Below are 22,199 nucleotides of genomic sequence, written 5' to 3'. Positions count from 1 at the left end.
AGGTTGAAATGGGTGTTACTCTTTATTTTTGCCCTTGTGTTCATGTGAAATCTCACACACATGTGCTCTCACACTAAGAGACACACACACAGGGTGTATAAATGCTGATGTCAACCTCTGGAGCTATACAGTTGCTCTTTCGATGTGATACTGTGTATAAGTTTTCCACTAGCCTGCACTGTGGTTTTAGTAGAAAATGAAGATGTCTGTTAAAACCATATTTTCAGTATTTTTACTCCCGCTGTTCAGGTTTTACTTGCTGATCAAGTACTCCATGTAAGAAAAAGTATCCTTTAATTGCCAAAAAAAGAGAAGTTAAGGAAGTAAAATCACCAAGTGTAACCAATTTTAATGATTTTGTGACCTCAGGGGGAATTTCATGGTAGAAAACAAAAAAATTGCAAAAATAATGTTTTTGTTTAGACTTTGATTACAAAGGATTAACTTATCCACCATTTATCAAAGACTCTTTCCAGCCACATTCTCTAGTAGTTCCTCAGCCTTGGTCCACCAGGCTCCCACTATATCAAAGGGTGATGAACCTGATTAATCCCATGTTTTGTTCATCTCTGCATTTTAAGAGGAAATTGTGACTTCACTGCTCAGATGATTTGTCTGTGTGAGATGTCCTCAGATCCAGTCGTAGCCGACTGATTTAAGCCTTTCTGAAATATCAAATATGTTTGAAATTAGCAGCCCAACGTCTGCACAGATCCTTAGCAACAGTGTCCGGATCACAAACAAAAGAGTTACCAGGGGAAGGCTGACTTTAAAGTGTGGTTTAATAGACCAAATGTATGTATCAGCCTTGTTTGTTGCTTGCATTGGTGTTGCATTGGATTGAGTGAAATCCTGTGAGATTAGAGATCTTGGTTCAAGTAAAACAACTGCAGTAATGGCAGGGTAGTGCTTTATTACTAAAGGCGTAGTTAAACATTTTGGGTGAATATACTTATTTGCTGTCCTGCTGAGATTTACAAGAGCAGATCAATACCTCTCTCATGTCTGTATGCTGAATATTAAACAGCAAGTCAAGTCACCGCTTCCGGCCAAGGAAAGTCCAGCACATTAGACCCTAGAAAACATTAAGTAAACTGTACATTAAGCAAATGAGATATAACGTGAGCTTTAGACGCTGGTAGGAAGTGTTTATGTTAAGATAAGCTAAATCATATGTAGTGTTTAGACACGAGAGTGATATCGATCTTCTCAACTTATTCACTGTGAGACGGCGAACAAGCATTTCCCAAAATGTCTAACCATTCCTTCATGTATATGAATTCCTATTCTTGCCAAATCATGTTGGTGTGATTAAATAAATGGCAGAGAAACACCCAGTCTGTGAAACCCATCTGTGTATATGCAGTTTACAGGATCAGTTCGGATTGTATTCCTCTTGTCTGTCCACAGGTTAGTTGGTATCATAGATTCCTTAAATGGCTCAAAGAACAACAGTGACACTGCTCTAGTGGTATTTTATTTCTGTTTCTTCTCATAACATTCTCATTTTTGTTTGTCTGTTCATTACTTCAGTACCTACAAGCTGGTTGACAGCCAGTGTGTGTGTGTGTGTGTGTGTGTGTGTGTGTGTGTTAAAACAGAGTTTTCTCCCCAAAGGAGATGTCTTGTTCTTTTATTTCTTGGATTCACAACAAAACCCCGGGGAGCCACACTGGTATTTCCATGCTGGGCTCCGAACGACATACGAGTGCTGGTCGAGGCCGGCATCAGCTCAAACACTCACATGCCAGCACATTCACATGTAATGACTCACTGTGTGTGTGTGTGTGTGTGTGTGTGTGTGTGTGTGTGTGTGTGTGTGTGTGGGTGGTTGCTCATATATGTGGGTGAGATGGACTAATCTGTACTTGATATGTTCTGTCTTGCAATGAAAGCTCTCGGCCAGAAATTACCATACATCTATCAGCAAACGCTCTCATCTCTCAAACATGGAGATAGGGCTAAGCTCTCTTGTTGTAATGAAGTATGTGAACAAGTGTTTGTGCCTGTAGAAGTGTTGCAAGAAACACTTGACTTTTTGTGCCACAGTGCCAGTGAGGCCTCTCTTTTATGTCATGTGTTACGGTCTAGACGAATCCATGGCTCCACTCCAGCTTTTTTCCCCATACTGCCCCCCTCATTACTTTTCTTTTTCTATTTTTCTTTTTCTATTTACATTTCAAACTCTGGTGCTTTCCCCTTCCATCATTCTCTCGCATCGCACCCTATGGTTGCATCCCATGGCACCCAGGGGAACAGTGGTTCTCTAACAACCTTTACCCCAGGCCTTGTTGTAGACACATTTATTATGCAAGCCATGCTGCATATGACCTAGCTCCTGTGGAATTAGCATTGATGTGGGTAATATGGCAGTGAGTAAAGGTTTAACAGTGACCCTTTAGCCATCTGTGATAGTGTTTTGCTAATTAGCTTACCACTGATGTCTCTCTCTCTCTCTCTCTCTCTATCTGTTGGTCAGTCTCAGTCAGTCTCATGCATGTATGCACAAACACACCGTGGACTCCTATAGCTATTAGCAGTGGTAATGGATCGGGTCCCGGTTAAACTCCTGGACATTAATTGTTCAGTTGAACAGTAATGGGAAAGATAATGGTCTACTTTTCTACAGCTTATTAAATAGAAAAATAAAGGGAGTGCTTTGCTATGTAGCTTTCAGTAGGAACACATCTGGAGTCGGCTGCTACCAATGTCCCTACCTTTGTTTTGTATTAGAAACTGTTGTTATAATATTGGACACCCTATCTTCTTTATTATTATCTCCCTTGTTCTTTCCTTTTCACACTCTGTCTTGTGTGAATCTGTTAGTGCCACCTCATCCACAGTTGGGGTAGAGAGAGAGAGATCAGAGAGAGCTGCACGTTGGGAGGAAAGAAAACCTTTTTAGTTTTTTGCAAGTTGGCAAAAATGGAGACAAATAGCGAAACCAGTCAAACTCAAACATCGAGTGACACATTCACTGCTGCACTGCAGCTTAGACACTTAGTTGAATTTAGTTTGATAATGACCAGTAGAATAGCTATTTTACCCAGTGTTCTCTGTCAAGTTACAGCTAATTTAAAGTTTGTATTGACCAGATGGATCTCATTGGTAATCAATGACAGTGATCAGATTGCAGAATGTGCCATAGAAATGATGAAGTATTTGTTTTTTCACACAGAAAAGTGATGTTATGACCATGGGGTCTTGTTAATGAGCATTTTTGTGGCAGTTTATGCATGTCAGACGAGTTGAGTTTTTGTGAGATGATCCCTTTAACCACACGTTAGAAAAAAAAAAAAAAAAAGCCGGTTTCTAGTCAGAGCCTTTAGGAGAATAAATGGCCACATTTCTTTACATTCTGCCTGTGTGAAGGACAGTTGGGTTAGAGGCTACCTTACTTAAAATGTACAGAAAAGGCCTCTCTGTCCTCCCCTTGCTCTTTATTTGAATCACACCTCCATCTCTCTGACAGCACACATCTGTCCCTGTCACTGCTCATACCATCAGTATGAATAATAACCTGTGAATGAGCTCTGCACAGACCGATAACATGTAACAACTTTCTAATTTCCCTGCCCTGGGCACTGTCACCTTACCTGGCCATCATCTGCATAACAGAACACCCTGGATACCCTTGTGTAGGTGGATTTGTGGTGCACCTGCGGATTATTTTGGATGTCAACTGTGTCCACACCATTCCTCTAGCTCTAATCATAAAGCCCTAGCAGGCAGAGGCTGCATGCCCAGTGGCCATGAGGGCAGAGGAGGCCACTATCCTAAGGCCAGCCCCGGGGCTTTCTGGCCTACCATGACACTGACAAGGTGGAGGGAATGAAGTATGGAGTTTTGCTGTATAAGGACTGTGGATGCCTACTGTAGTACTGGAAACAGTTCAAATCAGGTCACGGTGCCTAAAGATGTACAAGCCTGAAATATGTCAATCCACCCACAGAGGAGGAAAACAAACTCAGCTGTGATGATTTCCTTCATTGCAAACTGTTGGCAGATGGTTTCAACTGAGAAAGATTATAGTTTCAACATTGGATTTATTAAAATGAAACACTATTCAAATGTCTGGAAAATGAATGAATGAAACTAATGATGTGAACTAATGGTAAAAAATTGATCAAATGTAAAGCTAAAGTTGGCTTGCAGGAATGAGCTTTTGGCTCTCTTCCCTTTGCACATAACAGACATTCTGTTTCACAGAAAAGCCGTGTGTATTCAGGAAACATGTTTCCCTTTGGTCTCTTTCTCTTCCCCTCTTGTCTCTGCTCCAGCTGTCTTAGTGTGCCTGATCTTTCTCTGATCATCCTGTTAATCTGGGAGCTTTCCACTGTAACCGAGGGCTCCACAGACCAAGTTGCACCTGTGTCTAACATTTATGTTTTTTCAGGGGGCATGGTTTGCAGAAGGTGTGACAAGAGCCTAGTTTAGTCTAAATTGACACGAAGCTTGAGCAGTGGAGGTGTCTCTTCAAAGTGAACCGGAGAGTGGACATTGCAGATGAGGGTGAATTTTGTTCATGTTGAAATTAAGCGAAAGAAGACAAGTTGATAACTCCCTAGAAAAACAAAAGTGGAAAGGCATGCAGGAAGCTCAGAGAAATGATCTTGCTCAACAGTGCGTTGGATTGTGTTTCGATAAAACCGGCCATTTGAAACAGACATTTCTTAAAGTGCTGACTGGCGATCTATGGAATCAATATGTCCACTCTTACACATATTTTCTGCTTCATGTTTTCTGGCATTTCATCAGGACACAAATGATGAAAGTTTTAAATGAAGTGTTTGTACTCTAATCTGTGTAGGTGATTAAGAGGAACTCCTGTACACAGCGAAGCTTCTGCAGGAGAGTATAGGTTAAAACAAACAAATCAGTTAATTGTTACACTGTATTTTGGGCAACTGCATTGTCACAAACTGTAGTCCTGAGCAAAACACTCGTGATAATTAATGACACAACTAATGGCTTGTGGTCATTCACTTTATTTTAACTCATGTCTTGAAATGAAAATACTTTTCTTCTGTGGTGGTCTGTGACCACTGTAATTTTGTAAATTCTCCAGTGCACCTGAAATGCTTATCTTGGAAACATGACAAGCAAGAAGCTCTCAGAGTTACAGCCACAAATGATGTCATGATTAGACAGATAGCCGCAGATGGTAGATAACCCACAGCAAGGCCATGCTGAGATTAAAGATTAAGATTGAGATTAAAAATGTAAAACACGAGGGCTCAGGGCTTGATCTTCCTATTATTTGCATAGTTGCATATATTCTCTTCACAAACGCTTTTTCACATTCAGACACACACACCACTGTGGGCTTTATCATATTTGCTGAATAGCTTATTTAGCGAGGATTAACATCAAAGATCCACCAACGAGATCAATGTCATCTCAAAGAAACTGAAAGGTTCTGAAAAAACCTCTGTTTCCCAGAGAGAGAGAGAGAGAGAGAGAGAGAGAGAGAGAGAGAGAGAGAGAGAGAGAGAGAGAGAGAGAGAGAGAGAGAGAGAGAGAGAGAGAGAGAGAGAGCATTGAAGTTGTTTGTTGCTGGTCCTGTGATTCTCTCAGCCGCTGCCAGCTCCCATTCCATACCTTTAGTACTGTGTCGATAAGAGGAAGAGGCGGCAGCACCCTCCATAGACTGCTGAACAGAACAATCCAATATGAGCCATAGCTGTAACGCCAGGCATCGATGGGTGCGCCACCACAGCAGCCTGTCATTCTGGTCCAGGTCCATGGTCAAATTGGCCTCTTTAAGTCCCATTTTTCATCATTAGTTTAAGACATAAAACTGATCTAAGTAAAGCTCAAAGTGTTAAAAGTCAATTTCAGGTCCGACCTGATAGATCGTCCTGTGCAGTTACTAAGGGAACAGAAAAGGGTTAAGAGGTTCAGAAACTCTCCTGGTGGGTTCCAGTTTTTTGTGATAAAAGCACATGGGAGACATTGGTGTTGTATTTTTCTATCATAGCATTTACGTGCACACAAGTCTCCCTGTTACGTTTGGGTTTTTGGAGTATTCGGATTTTGTTATGTCCATCTAAACACCATATGCTACTTTAAGAAATCTGGATATGCCTTCACTTCTGTTTTGAGAAACCTGTATATGCCGGCTGGAGTGGGATACTGTGACATGTAAATACCTTACCTGCGTTACTTCTGCTCATCCTCTGCCATGTCTGCAAGTGTGTCCTCAACTCAAATTACTTTACTCTGCGTCACAAAAGATTATGATTAACAATGTGAATTAAAAAAAAGAAAAGCTCAAATAAAAGAGAACGTGAGAATGGTAATGATTAGTTTTATTGCTGCTCTCATTTCCATTACTTACTATGAGATGGAGAAGCTAAGTCCAGGAGAGGGGTATCTGCTGCAGAGTCCAGGCAGTCAGAAACCAAACTGATTTTAATTGTTAAACTCAATCGGTACAGAAATGACAGATTTGCTGGATTTGGAGCGGTCAAAGAAAAAAACCCTGCACTGACACAGATGATCTGAAATCTGGATAATATTTGAAGCATTAAAACAGGAATATGAATAACAAGGCTTCTCTGTGGTTCATGTACATGTTGTATCCCAAATATTAGTAAAATCAGGATACTAATTTGTATTTAAAGATACTCATCAACAAGCGTAGTTAGAAACTTCAATATTTATCTTGAAGTTAAATTGCTGAACAGACAAGTGTAAAGTGTTGAAGCACTCAACTGCTGTTCCCATTGCTGTCGACTTAAATTTTCAAATCCCACGTGAAAGATAACAGAGAGAAACTAACTGATTTAGTGAAAGAGTTTGTACATTACCATTTTTCTTTTAAAACCAGGGCCTTTCTGACATAGATTTCCTTTTTAGTTTACATTCCAAATCAAACATTAGAAATATCAATCCTTATGTAGTCGCTCTTTCCAATGTGATATGCTAAAAACACAAATTCACCATCTTCAAAAGTCCAGCTTTTAGCAGTTGACGAGTGTATGCAAATGCTTTTCTCTGTGTGTGTGTGTGTGTGTGTGTGTGTGTGTGTGTCCGTGTGTGTGTCTGTACATTGTGTTGTTCAGCAACACAAGCTGAAGGGCAAGTTAGAAAATTGATGGCTTGCTCTAGGCAGAGTGAATGGGTTTAGAAGTAGCATTTCCAATAATGCATTTTTTCTGGCTTCCCCGAAAGAGGGTAAAAAGAATAGGGAGTTTGAAATGGTGTATTTTGCAGTTATTTTGCAACATGGTTATTGAGTACAACCTGTCTGTGCTTCTTCTACAGGCTGAACTATTATTATACTGTAAATACTGCAGAACTTTTTGCTTTCAGAGATGACGTTATGTGGAAACGTGGACCATCACAGTGATGAAATTTAGCCTTCACTTTTCATTGCTCTATAGCACAAATCAGCCCGAGGCCTCTCACTATAAAGCACAGAGCCATTGAACTAGTATGGCAAGTTGACACTGAGGATGAGCCCTTCAGTGAATATGTGCTCGCGAAAAGAACACACTGGGATTTTAAAAAACTCAAGAGAGGTGTTCGAGGGCTTTGACAATGTGGTGAAATGACAGCTACCACTTTGCATTTAAAGGAGTAAAATGTGTCTTTTGGCTCCCTCCACAGTAGCTTCTGATTTCTGTCTGACATGCAACAAAGAGCCATTGATATGTTGCTTGGGAAAAGAACACACTGGGATTTGAAACCTCAAGAGAACCATTGGAGGGTTTTGACAATGTGGTGTAATGACTGCATTTAAAGGAGTAAAGTATGTCTTCTGGCTTCCTCCACAGTAGCTTCTGATTTCCGTCTGACATGCAACAAAGCACTATTGATCCTAAGGGGAAGGAGGCAGAGGAACAAAACCTCTTCTTCATCTCATGCTATGTAGGGGTCTCCGGAAGCCAACACTCACCCCCTGCCACCACAAACACACATATGTACAATTACATGTGCACACAGCCACTTCATGATAAAAGACAGTGTATGAAACTCTTGAGGGAACTGAGGGCTTAAGCCACTGAATAAATGACAGGTAATTTTCAGTTGAGAGTGGAGCGTGCAGACAAGTGAGGCGATCAATCACTTTGGCGATCACCCATGCAGATTTCAGTCCTCCCTGGCATCATCAAGGCTGCTGACATCGATAGAGCAAGACAAGATGGCTTGACAAGTTTGTGTGAGAGAGCGAGACAGAGGTGTGTGCTGTGGATATGTGGAGATAGCACATTAATCGATCTCCGATAAAAATGCATAAAATGCTTTCTTTGTTCAGGCTACGGAATTATTTCTGCTAAGTAGGTAGCATTTACTTTTTTTGTGAGATATGTGAAAAGCATAGGGCAAGTTTTTCATGGATTTTTTTTTTGCCCCCCCCAAGTGTGTCTGAGATGGCCACAGCTGGAGAAAAGTGGACCTATTGATCCCGGGAGTTTCATTTTTCAAACTTAGTCATCTTTCAGAGCCGGCTTCGATTTTTGAAAAATATACAGTGTGCTTTTCAAATAACTTTATGGCCCTTTTTGTACAGTGGAGAGATGTGAAGAATGTCGGGCTAGGTGGTAGTTGGTGAAAGTGGATGAACATACTCCTACTAAGGCAGACCGGAACTCATTACTTTGCTTTAGTACACATTTATACAAGGGCTGCAAGTAACAGTTATGTATTCCTATTGTCGATTAGTGTGCTGATTAATATTTTTAATGAATTGTTCATGCTATAAAATGTAAGAAAATAGTGAAAAATGCTCCTAAGAACTTCCCAGAGCACAAACAAATATCTTGTTTTGCCCATCAACAGGCTAAAAAAAAGATACTTCATTGACAAAACAGAGAAGTGCAATAATTCAACACATTGAAAAGCTGAAAACTATTTGGCATTTTGGTCTCATAAATGACATAACAATTATCAAAATTGTTGGGGATTAATTGTCTGTTTAAAGCATATTTGACTGCACCACCAGTGTCCCCAGATACAATCACTTTCCATTTTAAATGTCAACCTTTTGTCAAACATTACAATTAGCGCTATGACTAATGGTTATTTACATTAACAATTAATCGTTTTTTGCATAAAATGTCAGAAAAAAGAGGGAAAAAGAGGACATTTTCTTCTAGCCCAAGGTAACATATCAAAATTGATCATTTTGTGCGACCAACATGGTAGAAGCTGCAAATGTTTGGTGGTTTGATTTGGTGATTATTTTTCTGTTGGTCAACAGATCGTTCCAGTGACAATTCCCTCAAAATTTAACTTAACACAAAACTAAAACTATGACACTGTTTCTTTAAAGGAAAGTTATTGTTTGAAAAAAAGACACCACTTTACTCATCTCTGTCACTAAATAACACTCACTTGATTTGCCTGTGCTTGTCCCCAGTGAGCTGCTTGTCTGTATTAATAGTGTGAGAGCGTGGCCGCCTGCGTTCTTTGTATCACACGCTGACCTTTTGACCGTGCTGTGATTCGCCAACAGTTTTCCAGCTCAAAATAATGAGCAGGACAGAGGTTAAGAAAGGGAAGAAGACGGTGAGAGAGTGGCAGATGTGTTGGCTACTTACACTAAACCCTCAGAGAGAGAGAGAGAGGGAAAGAGACAGAGAAAGACACACAGATGCTTTTCGTTTACGCAAACAAGAAACCGACTGTCCGCAGCACGGCATCATGGGTAGTCAAGTGGTCAGGGAGTGTTTATGTCATTGCTGACAGTTGATGCCCGGTGTTGCCCAGCAGCAGATCACATCAACACCACACAAACATGAAGACCCCTGGTGGTGGTTAAAGGTCTGCTTAGTGTGAGGACTTGACAACACACACACACACACACACACACACACACACACACACACACAGCCTATCCTTCTGTTGTGACCTGACTTCCACATTGAGACTCTTCTGTGAGGGCATGAGTGGGCGTCAAACAGCAGCCTGTCCTGTCTTCACCTTAAGTTTGAGCGTAAACAAAAATGACTTCTGACTGAGCATTTAAACCGTCTACCACTGAGGGGTTTAATCGTGTCCGCCATGTCTGCATATTAAATTAAGATTGCAGACCCATTTGGACATGAATGTAGCACCACTATATAATGAAAACAACACACTGAGTCACTTTGAGAGGTTTACGGTTCATTAAATAAAAATGAATTCTTGAGAATATCATTTCATTTACTTTGAAGACGTGATGGAGACAGAAGAACCTACGTTTCAGAGCAGTTCTTGCAACTTCGCATGCAAAGCTACTGGATAGGCAAGAAGATGGATTGTTAATAGAATGTGTTGTAGTGTATTCAGTAATCATTATTAATCTGTGTGTCGGCGGATTCTTTCTCAGCTCGGCCCAGTGTTCATAAAGCTTGGTTAATTAGACTGATTGATTAGATGGTGGTGATTCAGAGCTCTCATCAGAGCTCTCATCAAAGCTCCTCATCCCGTCAGGCCTCTAATAAGATCAGATTGCTCTCATATTCACGTACTCCCCTGCACACCCACACACACATACACACCTTCACACAGAGACACACGCGCACAGACACACACTCATGGCTTGTTTGGCCTGTCACACCACCTCTCCATCTTTCTCACTGCCTGTCTGTCACATCCATATTCAGACAGGATTTACAGGCATGAAAGAAGCAGTCAAGCTTGCCAAAGCAATACACTGCAGACTAGAAGCTACATTATGTTAACATAAAAAGATTGCAAATCTCTCATTCCCCGTCACCCCCTCCTCCCCCTCCCCCTCCCTCTCCTTCTCCCTTGTCTCTCACTGTGATCCATCCTGTGTTCCTGTCTCATCACATCTCATAAATATGACTAGTCCCACTGTTTAGCCAAGGAAAACATCACACTGGATAGCTGGAGACCAGGAACCTCACATCTGTCTAGACTCAACTGTGTACTTGGCCTGGGTGTGTGCTGCATGTGTCTTCCTGTATGCCTGTGTGGAGGTTTTCATGTCTGTATGTGAAAATAAAAAAAGCATGCACATATCTTTGTTTCTCTGTAGACCTAAATGTGAACCAGCTTTTGCTAAAGCTTTAGTTGCAGATCAATACACATGCACAGCTCCAAGCGAACCCGCCCTGCACTTAGCGAACAGAGCCTGCTCATCAGAACGGAGACAGCACAGTAAAGAGACTCTCCCTCGCCGTAGTAAAACTTTATGACTTTCTGTGTTGCTTTTGTCTCCAGGCATCAGATCTTACAGAGGATGATAAGTATTAATTTAGATTTTTGCCAGATCACCAGTCCTTCGCGTCAATACAGCCCATCTGAGCTCTTTAAAAAGAGACAAAGTTTGGTATGTGTGTGTGTGTGTATTACAAGACTGTGATGAAGCCACTGCAGTGTCACCCAGAAGAGAGTATTTATGGAGAAAATGATTACCTTGGAAAGACAGAACTTTGATGAAAATTGTCCTGCTTAAATTTGTACCTTGCAGGCCTGCAGTTGGTGTCCTTATTTATGGGTAATATTGGAAATCAGTGAAATGATTTCGTTGACGGAGAGCTTTCAAAAAGTCTGCGTTCAGACACACAACAATACTGCATGAAATAAAACACCACTGCGTTGGCAGGGAGCTTCGGCAAATAAACGCAAAATTGCTATGCAACATCTTCCAGGAAGAGGTTCTGCGTTCGGTCAATCAAAAACATTCAAGCACATGATTGCCACGGTGATAACTTTCCAGAGTTGTTAAATCCTGTCTCATAGTATTACAAACTCCTGTGCAGTGCTTTGGTGCCTGATAAGACTTCAAACTAGATGTCTTCAGGTACAGGGGACCTGAGTTATTATATCGCTGCTCTTTTTCACAGCGGCTGTGCTTAGGTTATCTTTGGGTTGGGTCTGGCTGCTCTCAGCTGCCCCATTTGATCTTTTTTCAAAATTAATTTATGCACATTCGATTTTGGTAGATTCTCTGCCCCCAAACCCACGAACCTTTCATTTCATTGTCCCAGCAGTAACTGACTCAGCAGGGACATGACATTGTTTTAAAGCAGGGCTGTCTCTGGTTTACTGCCTGCTAAGTGTGAGAAAGAAGGTGAAAAAAGCTGTTCAAATGTAGAAATAAATGAATAAATAACTATAAAAGGATGATGATTGTGATCATGATAAATGATCTTTGCAGCATCCTTTCCATGGTCCAGATGACAAAATTCTCCATGTTGTTGAATGTTTGGTGAATCCATACTGATGCTGCCAACTCTTGTTTGAGTGACAGTTGTGCAGTCGCTGGCAAACAGTAAAACACAACTCTGCATGTGTTTCTTTTCTCTGTCTCTGAGTTTTCTGGCTTGTCACCTTCCAGGCACAGCTGGATCGCCGGTCTAGCTCCAGCTGGCGATGAGAGAACAAGTTTTAACTTCTGTTACCTTTTACCTTTTCCTGGCAACTAAGTGTATTTTTTTATTATGTATGTGTGTGGGATCTATCCGTTTTTTTATTTTATTTTGTGGGTGTGTATGCGTGATTGTGTATCGTTGTCAGAGTTTCAAACATAGATAAGTGCGTCTGCCTTCCACACACTCCCTAAACTGACTTTACTTGTGTGTGTGTGTTTGTGAAATATGCATAAAGGAAAAAATAAAAGACAGGACAAACGGGAGGAAGTATTCTTGCTGTGTTGTTTTTGTTGCTGAGAATCGGCTTGTTTTAAATAATGGAGGAATGTAGAACTTCAGTGGGAGGGAGGGATGAAAGGCATGAACTGCAATCCGCTCTGGTCTTCCTGGGTTTCCATCTCTTTTGCCTGTGTGTTTGATGGAGTCAAATGAGTCGTATGATAGACGATATTGACAAGCTTAAATGCCCTTATTGGATGAGAAGTGGCCCCTGGGTGCTGCCCCAGCGTTTTGTAAGAACAGGCCGCCAGACGAAAACCACACACTCACATATAGCACTACCCCTTTTTGCTAGCACAGCACTCTCAACAATTACCTTCCAGCTCTTTAAAACACACACACACACACACACACACACACACACACACACACACACACACACAAAGGCTATCTTTATGACTGCAGCATTTCCACCATTCCAGCCCACTATTTTTTTTTTTTTTTTCTGCTTTCCTTACCTCCTTCACCCAGAGACCATTAAACCAGATCCCTTCTAAAAGGCTTTAAGGCCTCTCTTGGCTAGCCACTTCTTCTCCAAAGCTCTGCCATGGCTCTTTTCATGTTTTTAAATCAAAGTCCATGAAAGGTTGAGGGGGAAGAGGGGGAAGCAAAGAGAAATTTGGGACGGGTTTTTGTGTTTGTGGGTTGGAGACAAATCTTAGCTACAAACCCATATGGTCTTACTCTCTCACTCACACACACACACACACACACACACACACACACACACACACACACACACACACACACACACACACACACACACACACACAGGCTTAATCTGATATGGTACATGCCCTCCTGGCTTGTTCTGCTCTGTTGGGATTTTACTTTTTTTCTCTTCTGTCTCCCTTCTCACCTGCTGAGAGTTACCTTGTGTAACCTGCTCTCTTTCTTTTTGTCTCTTCTGCTTTCATACACACACACACACACACACACACACACACACACACACTGAACTGCACCCACACGCTCTTGGAGCACAAACACTGGTATGAAAGAAAGTCTGGAGGTGGCCTCTGCTGTGATTCGTGCTCTTCTCTCGCAGATGATTGTGATTTAAGGATCACGGCGGTGTGTAGCGTTTTGATTTTGCTGGTAGTCAACCTGAAAATGTTTTCCTTGATGGTTTTTTGGCAGAGGCTGTGTTGGGGGAGCTCTGGCCAGCTCACTTCACCTGCCAGCTGCTCAGCTCAGGCTGGTCCTTCTGGGGTCTTTTTTTACTTTTTTATTTTCAAGTTTTATACTCAAAAAGACATCTCCGCTCTAGTCTCCCCCGTGTCTCCACCTGGCCCTGCAGATCAGGTTCCATATGCATCAGTGTCTATGAGTGGGAGCGCTGACTCACCTTCAGTTAATCTTTTCTGACTGCAGCACGTGGTGATTGCTGGTATGGTGGGTCCAAACCTGAGGTGCAGAATTTTAAGGTGCATCCAGTTATTGATTGCTCTCAAGAAGCTGTGTTCTATATAGTGTGTTCTATAGTAGTATAGTATATATAAGTATAGTAAAGTGCTACACCATGTACACACAACTGTGCATGTACAGTTCTGTTATGGGTGATAAGTTTTATTTATTTTTATGCTGATACTTTACTGACAAGTCGCTATTTCCTCTGTATCACCCCGGCCTAGTTGACAGCCCGCTTCAGCATTAGTTTACTGATGTTTAAGAGATTATATAATGAACGGCTTGATATTGAGGACACATGTCAATTAGGGCAGGTAGATACACCTTTCGTGTCAAAGGGTATAAAACTATGTTTGCCGACATCTTTCCTAATCATTTTGTTCGTTGTTAAATTTTAACCTCTAAACTTATTTCTTGAACTATTCCTCACCTGTGACTGGAAATCCTCTGCAGTCACGTTCTTTTATGAAGCATTTTGCACTTTACAAGCACTTTGGCTCCTTTCCGATAAGGTGAAAGACATACTTTTGAACTTCACTTGAGTTATCGGAGGTGTTTTACCCAGATAAGCCACACTGTATGTGACTTGGTGAAAGATAAATGGACACCTTATTCTTTCTTTTTGTGACCTCCCTTTCCCCTTGCCGTTTCTCTGGGTTTTCCATCTTCCTCAGCCTCGACCGAGTAACCTTTAAGGTAGCCCTGGAAAGGGGAGACGGGTAGTAAGAGAGGGAGAGGCAAACTTCGAGTGACAGAGGTGTGATTAAGTTGAAGGGTTCGAATGAAGGGTATATGGTAAAGTATAGTGATCAGTAAAGTGCAAGACTTCGTGGTTTAATCAGCGTTACTGGACATAGCGCCAAAAGGGCCAGGCTTAAGCATAGTGCCATGCAACAGAGATGCACTCACAGGCGCGCCGTCAGGTGGTGGTCGGGGGTGAGTCAAAGGGTACAGATGGGGGCCTATGCTAAGGTCTACGGTTGACCTTTAAGTAGGATCAAATAGGACACTTTACTTCCTGACTTATATCCCTGACAATACAATTTATACATATTTACATAACTTGTCATCTGATACCCCCCACCCCCCCACTGTTCATGAGAAAATCTTGCAGTCAAAACACCTCTCTCTCTCTCTCTCTCTCTCTCTCTCTCTCTCTCTCTCTCTCTCTCTCTCTCTCTCTCTCTCTCTCTCTCTCTCTCTCTCTCTCTCTCTCTCTCTCTCACAAACACACATTGACAATGCACCCGTCTGTGAACAGCTTGCTGTTTGCTTTTCCTTTCAGAGAAGACGACTGTACATAGCTGCAAGTCAGTGTCGACTGCTTGTGCAAGTGGATAACATTAATGTTAATCCTTTAACTCTGATGCTGAATGTTTGCTACCTCAATCCACATGAATACTGAAAAAAAAATATTTTCAGCCTCAAAGGGGGCTCATACGGAGGAGGTGCAGAGACAGTCTGGACCAGAGGTATTAGCAAAGCAGAGTGTCTAGAAACTTAATCAACACACGTGGGGAAAGCTGAAGTCTGACCAGTGTGATTAGCTATCCCAATTAATTTGTTATATTTCCAGGCTACAACCAGTGCTGCTGTGGCCGCTGAAGTAGCGAGAGAGGGTCAGGAAGGGATAGCTGTAGTTAATGAGGAGAGAGATGTAGGAGAGGAGGAGGAGGAGGAGGAGGAGGGGGACAGCAGCCAACATGCTGCTGTGGGAGAGCCAGCTAGGGCAGACGCAACAGGTGAGATTGACAGCAAACGCAACAAGATAGAGGCGTGCATATGTACTGACTAGTCAAAACTTAAATGTCCTGCCCCCTCTATCCTTTCTTTCCTGTCTGTGTATGAAATCACATCACTCAGAAAAACGAGTGTTCAGTCTTTAAAGTTTTAAACCTGACAACTTTTAACAGAGAATTTACAATTTCCAAACCCCTTATGTACAAGTTTGAAAAGCCCAGATCATAGATTATAAAACATTGGATTGGCAGCCATTACAGTTTTGACGATGCTTCTTTCTGCAATCACCTCCTATCTGTAGCTGTGCAACATTTCTATTGTTGCACGACTCAATACGGCAGCTCCATCGGCAAATCGCCACTCTTTGCAGTCTAACTGGCCAATTAATTATCTTGTCAATCGTGCAGTAAAGACAGTGCCTCGGGAGAAGCAGTGGTTGATGTAGTGTTTGGAAACCTTCCCGCATTATGACTAAGAATTGTCAGACTGACCAGAATCATCATTTTTGCGTTTTGCATTAGATTGAATAAGGAAATGCTTTTCCCTAGTGTTCCTTTGGCTCAGTCTTTATTAATCCGAGGAGCCGCTGATGACATTTCCAGAAGTTGATGGTAAGGCCATCAACACAACTAATGCGTGTGTAATTTCAAGTTCAATATACTGAGTTCCCTTCACCTTTTCTACCTCTCAAAAACTGCACTGAAATTTGATGTATTTCAAATATAATGTAAATTTGTCTGAGAAAAGAACTAACTATGCCAGTGTATTATGCTAAGCTCCAGGCGTATTAAGTGTTTCTTCCAAATTTCTGGTCTCAGTTTTTCATATTAAACATCAAAATTCAGACATACTTTTCATTTGCTATTCCAAACATGTCAGAATTAGATTTCAGTCTAAGAGCACTTTTTTCAAATATGTTTAGGCTGATAAGGAAACGTTTGTGTGTTTGTACGTATCCATCACTACCTGACATGCTTTTGCATGTTTTTAAACATATTTTTGCCTCACTTGTTTCATAAAGACACACTGAAAATCTAGACAGCGATACTTAAAAAAAGTGATTTTTGTTCTCTAATGTTCTTTGATGTTTGTTTTTTGTTCTTTTCCCAGTTAATCACAGTCTAGAGCCAATTCTCTCTCTCCCCTCTTCCCTCTTCTCATCTTATTTTGCCTTTGTGATTGATGAAGAGTTTGAGGAAGCACTGAGCAAGCCTACAGAGAGGACAAACAATCTCCCACATATTGTTGCAGTGTTGAGTGTGGCGAGGGAGGTGAAGTAGCTATCAATACCCCTATTGATGACTACAGTGGAAGCTGGTGGAAATGTCCTGCTTCCCTATTGATCTCTGATCCATTAGGAGCTGTTAGTAGACGGCTGGGTGAATGATGGGGAGCAGTCCATCCATCATAAGTCGACGCCCACGCTGCTTGGCAGGCGCACACTTTTAGCTGTTTTGCCCGTTGTCCTCCTCCTCCTCTCCTTCTGTGATCCTCCTTCTCTCACTCCTTTCCTCTGCTGTTCCTCGAACACAAAACACGCCTGACCCTCTGCACAGATGGAGTGGACGATTTGGCTTGAATTTGACAGCACCTGTCTGCACATACTAGCTTTGAGAAATACTCTTACTCTTACATGAAGTCCACTTCATGTCTTTCCACCATGAATGTCTTATCTTGATCCTGGAAATGGAAATGAATGAAACATATTCAACTGTTGAAAAGTAAATGAATGAAACCAATGTAATCTCTCTGTTCCCCTTTCTATTCTATTCTATTCTATTCTATTCTATTCTATTCTATTCTATCCTGATGTCCAGGTCACTGATCGGTCTGTGCAGGCTGTTGCAGAGCATTGTCCTGAGCTGCAGTTCGTTGGCTTCATGGGATGCCCTGTGACCTCTCAGGGAGTCATCCACCTTACTGCGGTAAGTACCATGCAAAAATCTTTTGATTTGCATTATGATAGTTTACCTTTAATCCTCAGCCGCGACCTGTTGTAGGAACTCAAGTTGTGTGTTTACTTACAGTAAAATCGAAGATAGCGCACTTCCTGCAGCACAGTTGAAAGAAGGTTAATTTCAGTCAACAGCTTAACCTTTTTGAAGTAATTACTTGCATCAGTAAATGCCAACAGAAGTTTTAGTGTGACTAAGTTTTTTTTTGTTTAATCCTGTTACTGCAGGCCAGCTCTCCATGTTGCTGCAGGCCATGCATTGTCTCCAGGGGGGAAATTTAACTTTTGGAGAGTAAACTCAGGACCTCGCTGTGTTTTTTATCTCAGACTTAGTTCTGAAGTTATTTTGTCTTAACTTTTAAATCTCATGAAAGCCTAATGAGATGAATCCTAATAATACGCTGCTGTTCTGACTTCACCCTGCTGTTTGGATATTACCATGCTAATGAGCAGGGCTCCGTGTTTAAAGATGTTCCATGCCATATAAACATGGACACACATGCACTCACTTGGTGATAGCTTCAATTGAAATACTGCACCTAGTTTTTCTCCTCATTTATTTCTCTTAACATGACGTCCATCTAGACTTTATGAGTGTGTGTGTGTGTGTGTGTGTGTGTGTGTGTGTGTGTGTGAGAGAGAGAGTATGGTATGTCCGCACCTATGGGTGCTTGTGAAATACAATTTGATTTGGGTTTGATGTACTTAGGTGCACATGCGAGTGTGAACGTACCCTTGTGGACCTGCTTGCGCCCATTCCTCCTCAAATGCAATTACAGTTGTGTTAATAGGACTTAGACACCCGATGCCATGCTGCATTATTAGATTAAACAGCAGATTAATTTGTGCTCATTCTTTTGGCCCCCTATCATCTCTGCAGCTTCCACTGACCTTGGCCATGGTGTTGTAGACAGACAGTAATGAAGCCAGCCAGTCATAACAGCATTAGCATACCTGGAGGTGGACGCATACACATCCGCCCACACGCACAGTCTAGCACACCTCATTATTATTTATTACAGTATTAACCAAGGTGAAATTTTAGGAGCTCAGATGAGCAAGTTCATAATTCTGATAATATTTATGTTTTTTTTTAAAGATGCAGTTTTGTCTCAACTGAACTTTTTTTTTCACATAATTTTTTATCAAGGTTATGAGAATTTGCCTGATTAGTTTATAGCCGCTGAATTTGTATCAGTTCGTATGTCTGGCAATAAGTACCAATAAAACTGGAGCACAGAAAGGACAAAATTATATATCAGGTGTCACCATTACATAGTTTGTCTGAGCAGTGATGGTGCAAGTTCATTTTTCGACTGCAAAGTGTCCGATTCAGTAAATATCTTGGTGACAGGTCTTTCTGAAAGACTCTGAAAGAGTAACTTAACACCAGGCGAAAAGACAGCGATTCACTGCTCTCACTCGTTCCAGGTTCCAGGTCTGTTTTTACCTCTGAGCACACCCAGAATCACTGATGTGTGTAAGTTTGTGTGTGTGGTGAGAGATGTACTGTGTTGCATCTGTAACCACACACAGCTGTGAGGCCACAGTGGACTGACACACCCTGTAGTAAACTTCTACATCACTGCAAAAAGTTAAACCACTGGATGTCAGAAAAATATGTCTGAAGTTTCTTTCCAAAGGATAAAAAAAATGTTTGAGTTTATGTAAAAAAATCTAATCATGTGATATATTTTTATTTGATTAAATAGCTATATTGGCTTCGAAAATACTGTAGCCATCTTTAACTAACGGAGCATTTTTGGAAATCCCAAATTTAATTATGGTTTTTCTTTCTGTCCAAATCAGATTTGCATGAAGATTAATTTTTACATCAACTGCTAAAGTACGGTGAAGGGGTGATGACAAGATCAAATCAAAATAACCACTTAAAAATACCCCTAATTTTTTTTTTTTGAGGGTAGTTGATGTTTCTGGCACCGGTGTGATGGTAATTTATGAATCATGATGCGATGGAAATGTTTCAGGGATAACACTCTGACCACAGCCTGTCTGTACAGATTTAGAGTCAGACCATCTCTCTCTTTGTTCCTGTCATAGCCATCATGTCTGTGATTCATCTCTTTCTGTCCTCCATCTCTCTCCTGCCTCTCTCTCTCTCTCTCTGTCTCTCTACAATCTCTGACAGTAATTATCTCGTTTAGCAGTTGATTCCTCCTCTCATTCATTCCCACTTGGTCCCATCCAGTGTCGATTGAAAATCATATTCTCGCGTTTAGAATCGTTGCATTTCTGATGACTCCGTGGACCTGCATGCAATTCCAGGACTGCAGAGCTCCTCTCTTGTTTGATTATCACACACTCCCTCCCACTTCTTTTCTTCCTCGATTTGTCTCTCTCTCTCTGATAATCTTCCCGGCCCCCTCACTTGCAACCTAGCTATCATCCAGAAAAAAGGGAAAATCCATTACTTTTATTAACTTCTCTCATATGACACACTCATTTCAGGTTGATAGTCTTTTTTATACCGACTCCTCACATATTACGGTTTGAGGAGATCAATTGAAATCGTATTTTCTTAATCAAGTGAGCCGATGGTTGAACTGGGCCACCCATGGTGATGAGTTCAATGCAGATGGTCTGTAGAGGAACTGTAAAGCTGTGGCTTTTATGCTCGTCTAATGGTTTTGCAGTGTTTCAGTCCTACGGGAGCCGCGCGGTTCCTCTGTGGTGTGCAACACAACTCAATATTTGTAGCTGGGCGCCGTTTGATAAATCATCATCTTGTTAGCAGCTGAAAGGCAAAATCAAGATTTCTGCTGGCTGAGGGTGTAAAGCCTGCTAATCGAAAACAAGCTTTCCAACACACTCCTTACTCCTTGGGCATCAAGCATTACATACAGCTTCAAATGCCAGAACAAAAACTGTGATGATTTGAAGAGCAAATGCTCGCCTGATGTGGTCTTTTGTGTTGCTTTGCCAGGGATATAATGTAAATTTTTATTTATGGTCGGTTTTTGGAATGAATCTGGCACTAAGCTCTTGACATTATAATGATATTTTTATTGATGAGGCTTGTCACATCGTAAGGCTGTGTAATGGATACAGAGCGCTGTGGGATGGAGGCTTTGTGGGTGTCCCAGAGTTCTCAGTGTGATTTGGTTGCCCTCCCTCAGCAGCCAATGGAAGAACTCTTATATATACTGTATATGTGTGTGTTTGTATGAGATGAATAATTTTCCTAATTCACTTTCAGAAGGTTCACCCTTGAGTCAAGCCGGTGACAGGCCACAGAGGTGGAAGCACAATAGATTTTAGTGTGTGTATGTGTTTGTTCGCGTGTGTCTAGGAGCTGGGCGTTATTAAAAAGGATGGAAGGTTTCAATCAGCCAGTGTGAGTGTAACCCTCATTCTTCAGATGTGTGTGTGTGTGTGTGTGTGTGTGTGTGTGTGTGTTTGTGTGTGTTTGGTGCCTTGATGAAATGCATTTATTTGTATTTCAGAAGTGGAGAACATACAGTATTTCCGTGCTGTCCCCTCTCGTGCAGCTTTGGTCACACTTTGTTGTTGCTGCACTTTTATTTTTTTTTATTTTTTTCAAAGCCAGCCAGCAGCAGTCATTATCCAACTCTTTGCACAGTTTTGTTACCATTTACCTGTTGAGTCTCTTTCACTGTCCAATCTCTTTCTGAGTTTAGTCACTGTCATCCTCTGTATGTATCTCTATTTTTCTCTCTCTTTTATTCTTGTGGTCCATGTGTTTTTGTCTTTTTGTCTCTCTCTCTCTCTTTCTCTCTCTCTCTTTCTCTCTCTCTCTCACTCACAAACACACACACACACACACACACACACACACACACACACACACACACAAACACACACTCTCCCTCTGTCTCTCCATCTTACTGTCAAGTGGTGCTCTTTTCTTCTGGTAGTGATTAAGTCCAAGGTCGGCTCTATCAGAGAGCTAGTGTTTGAGAGCAGCTCTGGGTGCCAGAGAGCCTTCATTCCTCCAGCCTTAGATGTCCCACTGATGGCTTCCCTTTGCTTGTCATGCCTACCCACAATGCCCCTCCTTATACATCAGCCTATCACTGCCCTAAGACACTGTGGGCCTCAAAATGCCTTTTTTGTGTGTGTGAAAGTTCCCACCCTTGGGAGAAACAGAGGAGGCCAAAGACATAACAAATGGAGAGACTGTTGAAAAATGTGTCAGAGATGAAAAGAGGTATATTTGGAGACTGTAATGGCTATGTGTTGTCTCTCTGATGTGCAGAACTTGGATGTTTCTGGTCCTAATTTGGGGCTTTGTAGATTAATTCAGCCGTGCCGCTCCAGTGGTTTTGTTGTTCTTCTCCAAAAAAAGTCTGGACCTTTGATAAATGCTCTCTAAATTTGACAGAATTGGACTGTGGGCAGTACCTCATTCTTTTTGTGTGTTTATGAGCAAATAAAACAGTCTGGTTTATGACAGGGAAGCTATTTAATTTCATAACCAGAATCATATGTTCTATCAATCCCGG

At 41.5% G+C, this 22,199-nt stretch overlaps 1 protein-coding gene across 1 annotated transcript in view; it reads left to right on the top strand.

Annotated features, from left to right (window-relative positions):
* fbxl17 (F-box and leucine-rich repeat protein 17) overlaps positions 1–22,199 on the top strand; it is a 213,061-nt gene that overhangs the window by 55,950 nt on the left and 134,912 nt on the right. Inside the window, exon 7 of the mRNA XM_056375707.1 lies at positions 17,579–17,686. Coding sequence (XP_056231682.1) covers positions 17,579–17,686 — 108 coding nt within the window. The remainder of the gene's footprint in view (positions 1–17,578; positions 17,687–22,199) is intronic.

The sequence above is a fragment of the Seriola aureovittata genome, chromosome 5, assembly GCF_021018895.1.
Source record: "Seriola aureovittata isolate HTS-2021-v1 ecotype China chromosome 5, ASM2101889v1, whole genome shotgun sequence".
Taxonomy (NCBI): Eukaryota; Metazoa; Chordata; class Actinopteri; order Carangiformes; family Carangidae; genus Seriola; species Seriola aureovittata.
Note: the sequence above shows the minus strand (reverse complement) of the source record. Positions and strands in the feature narration are given on the sequence as shown.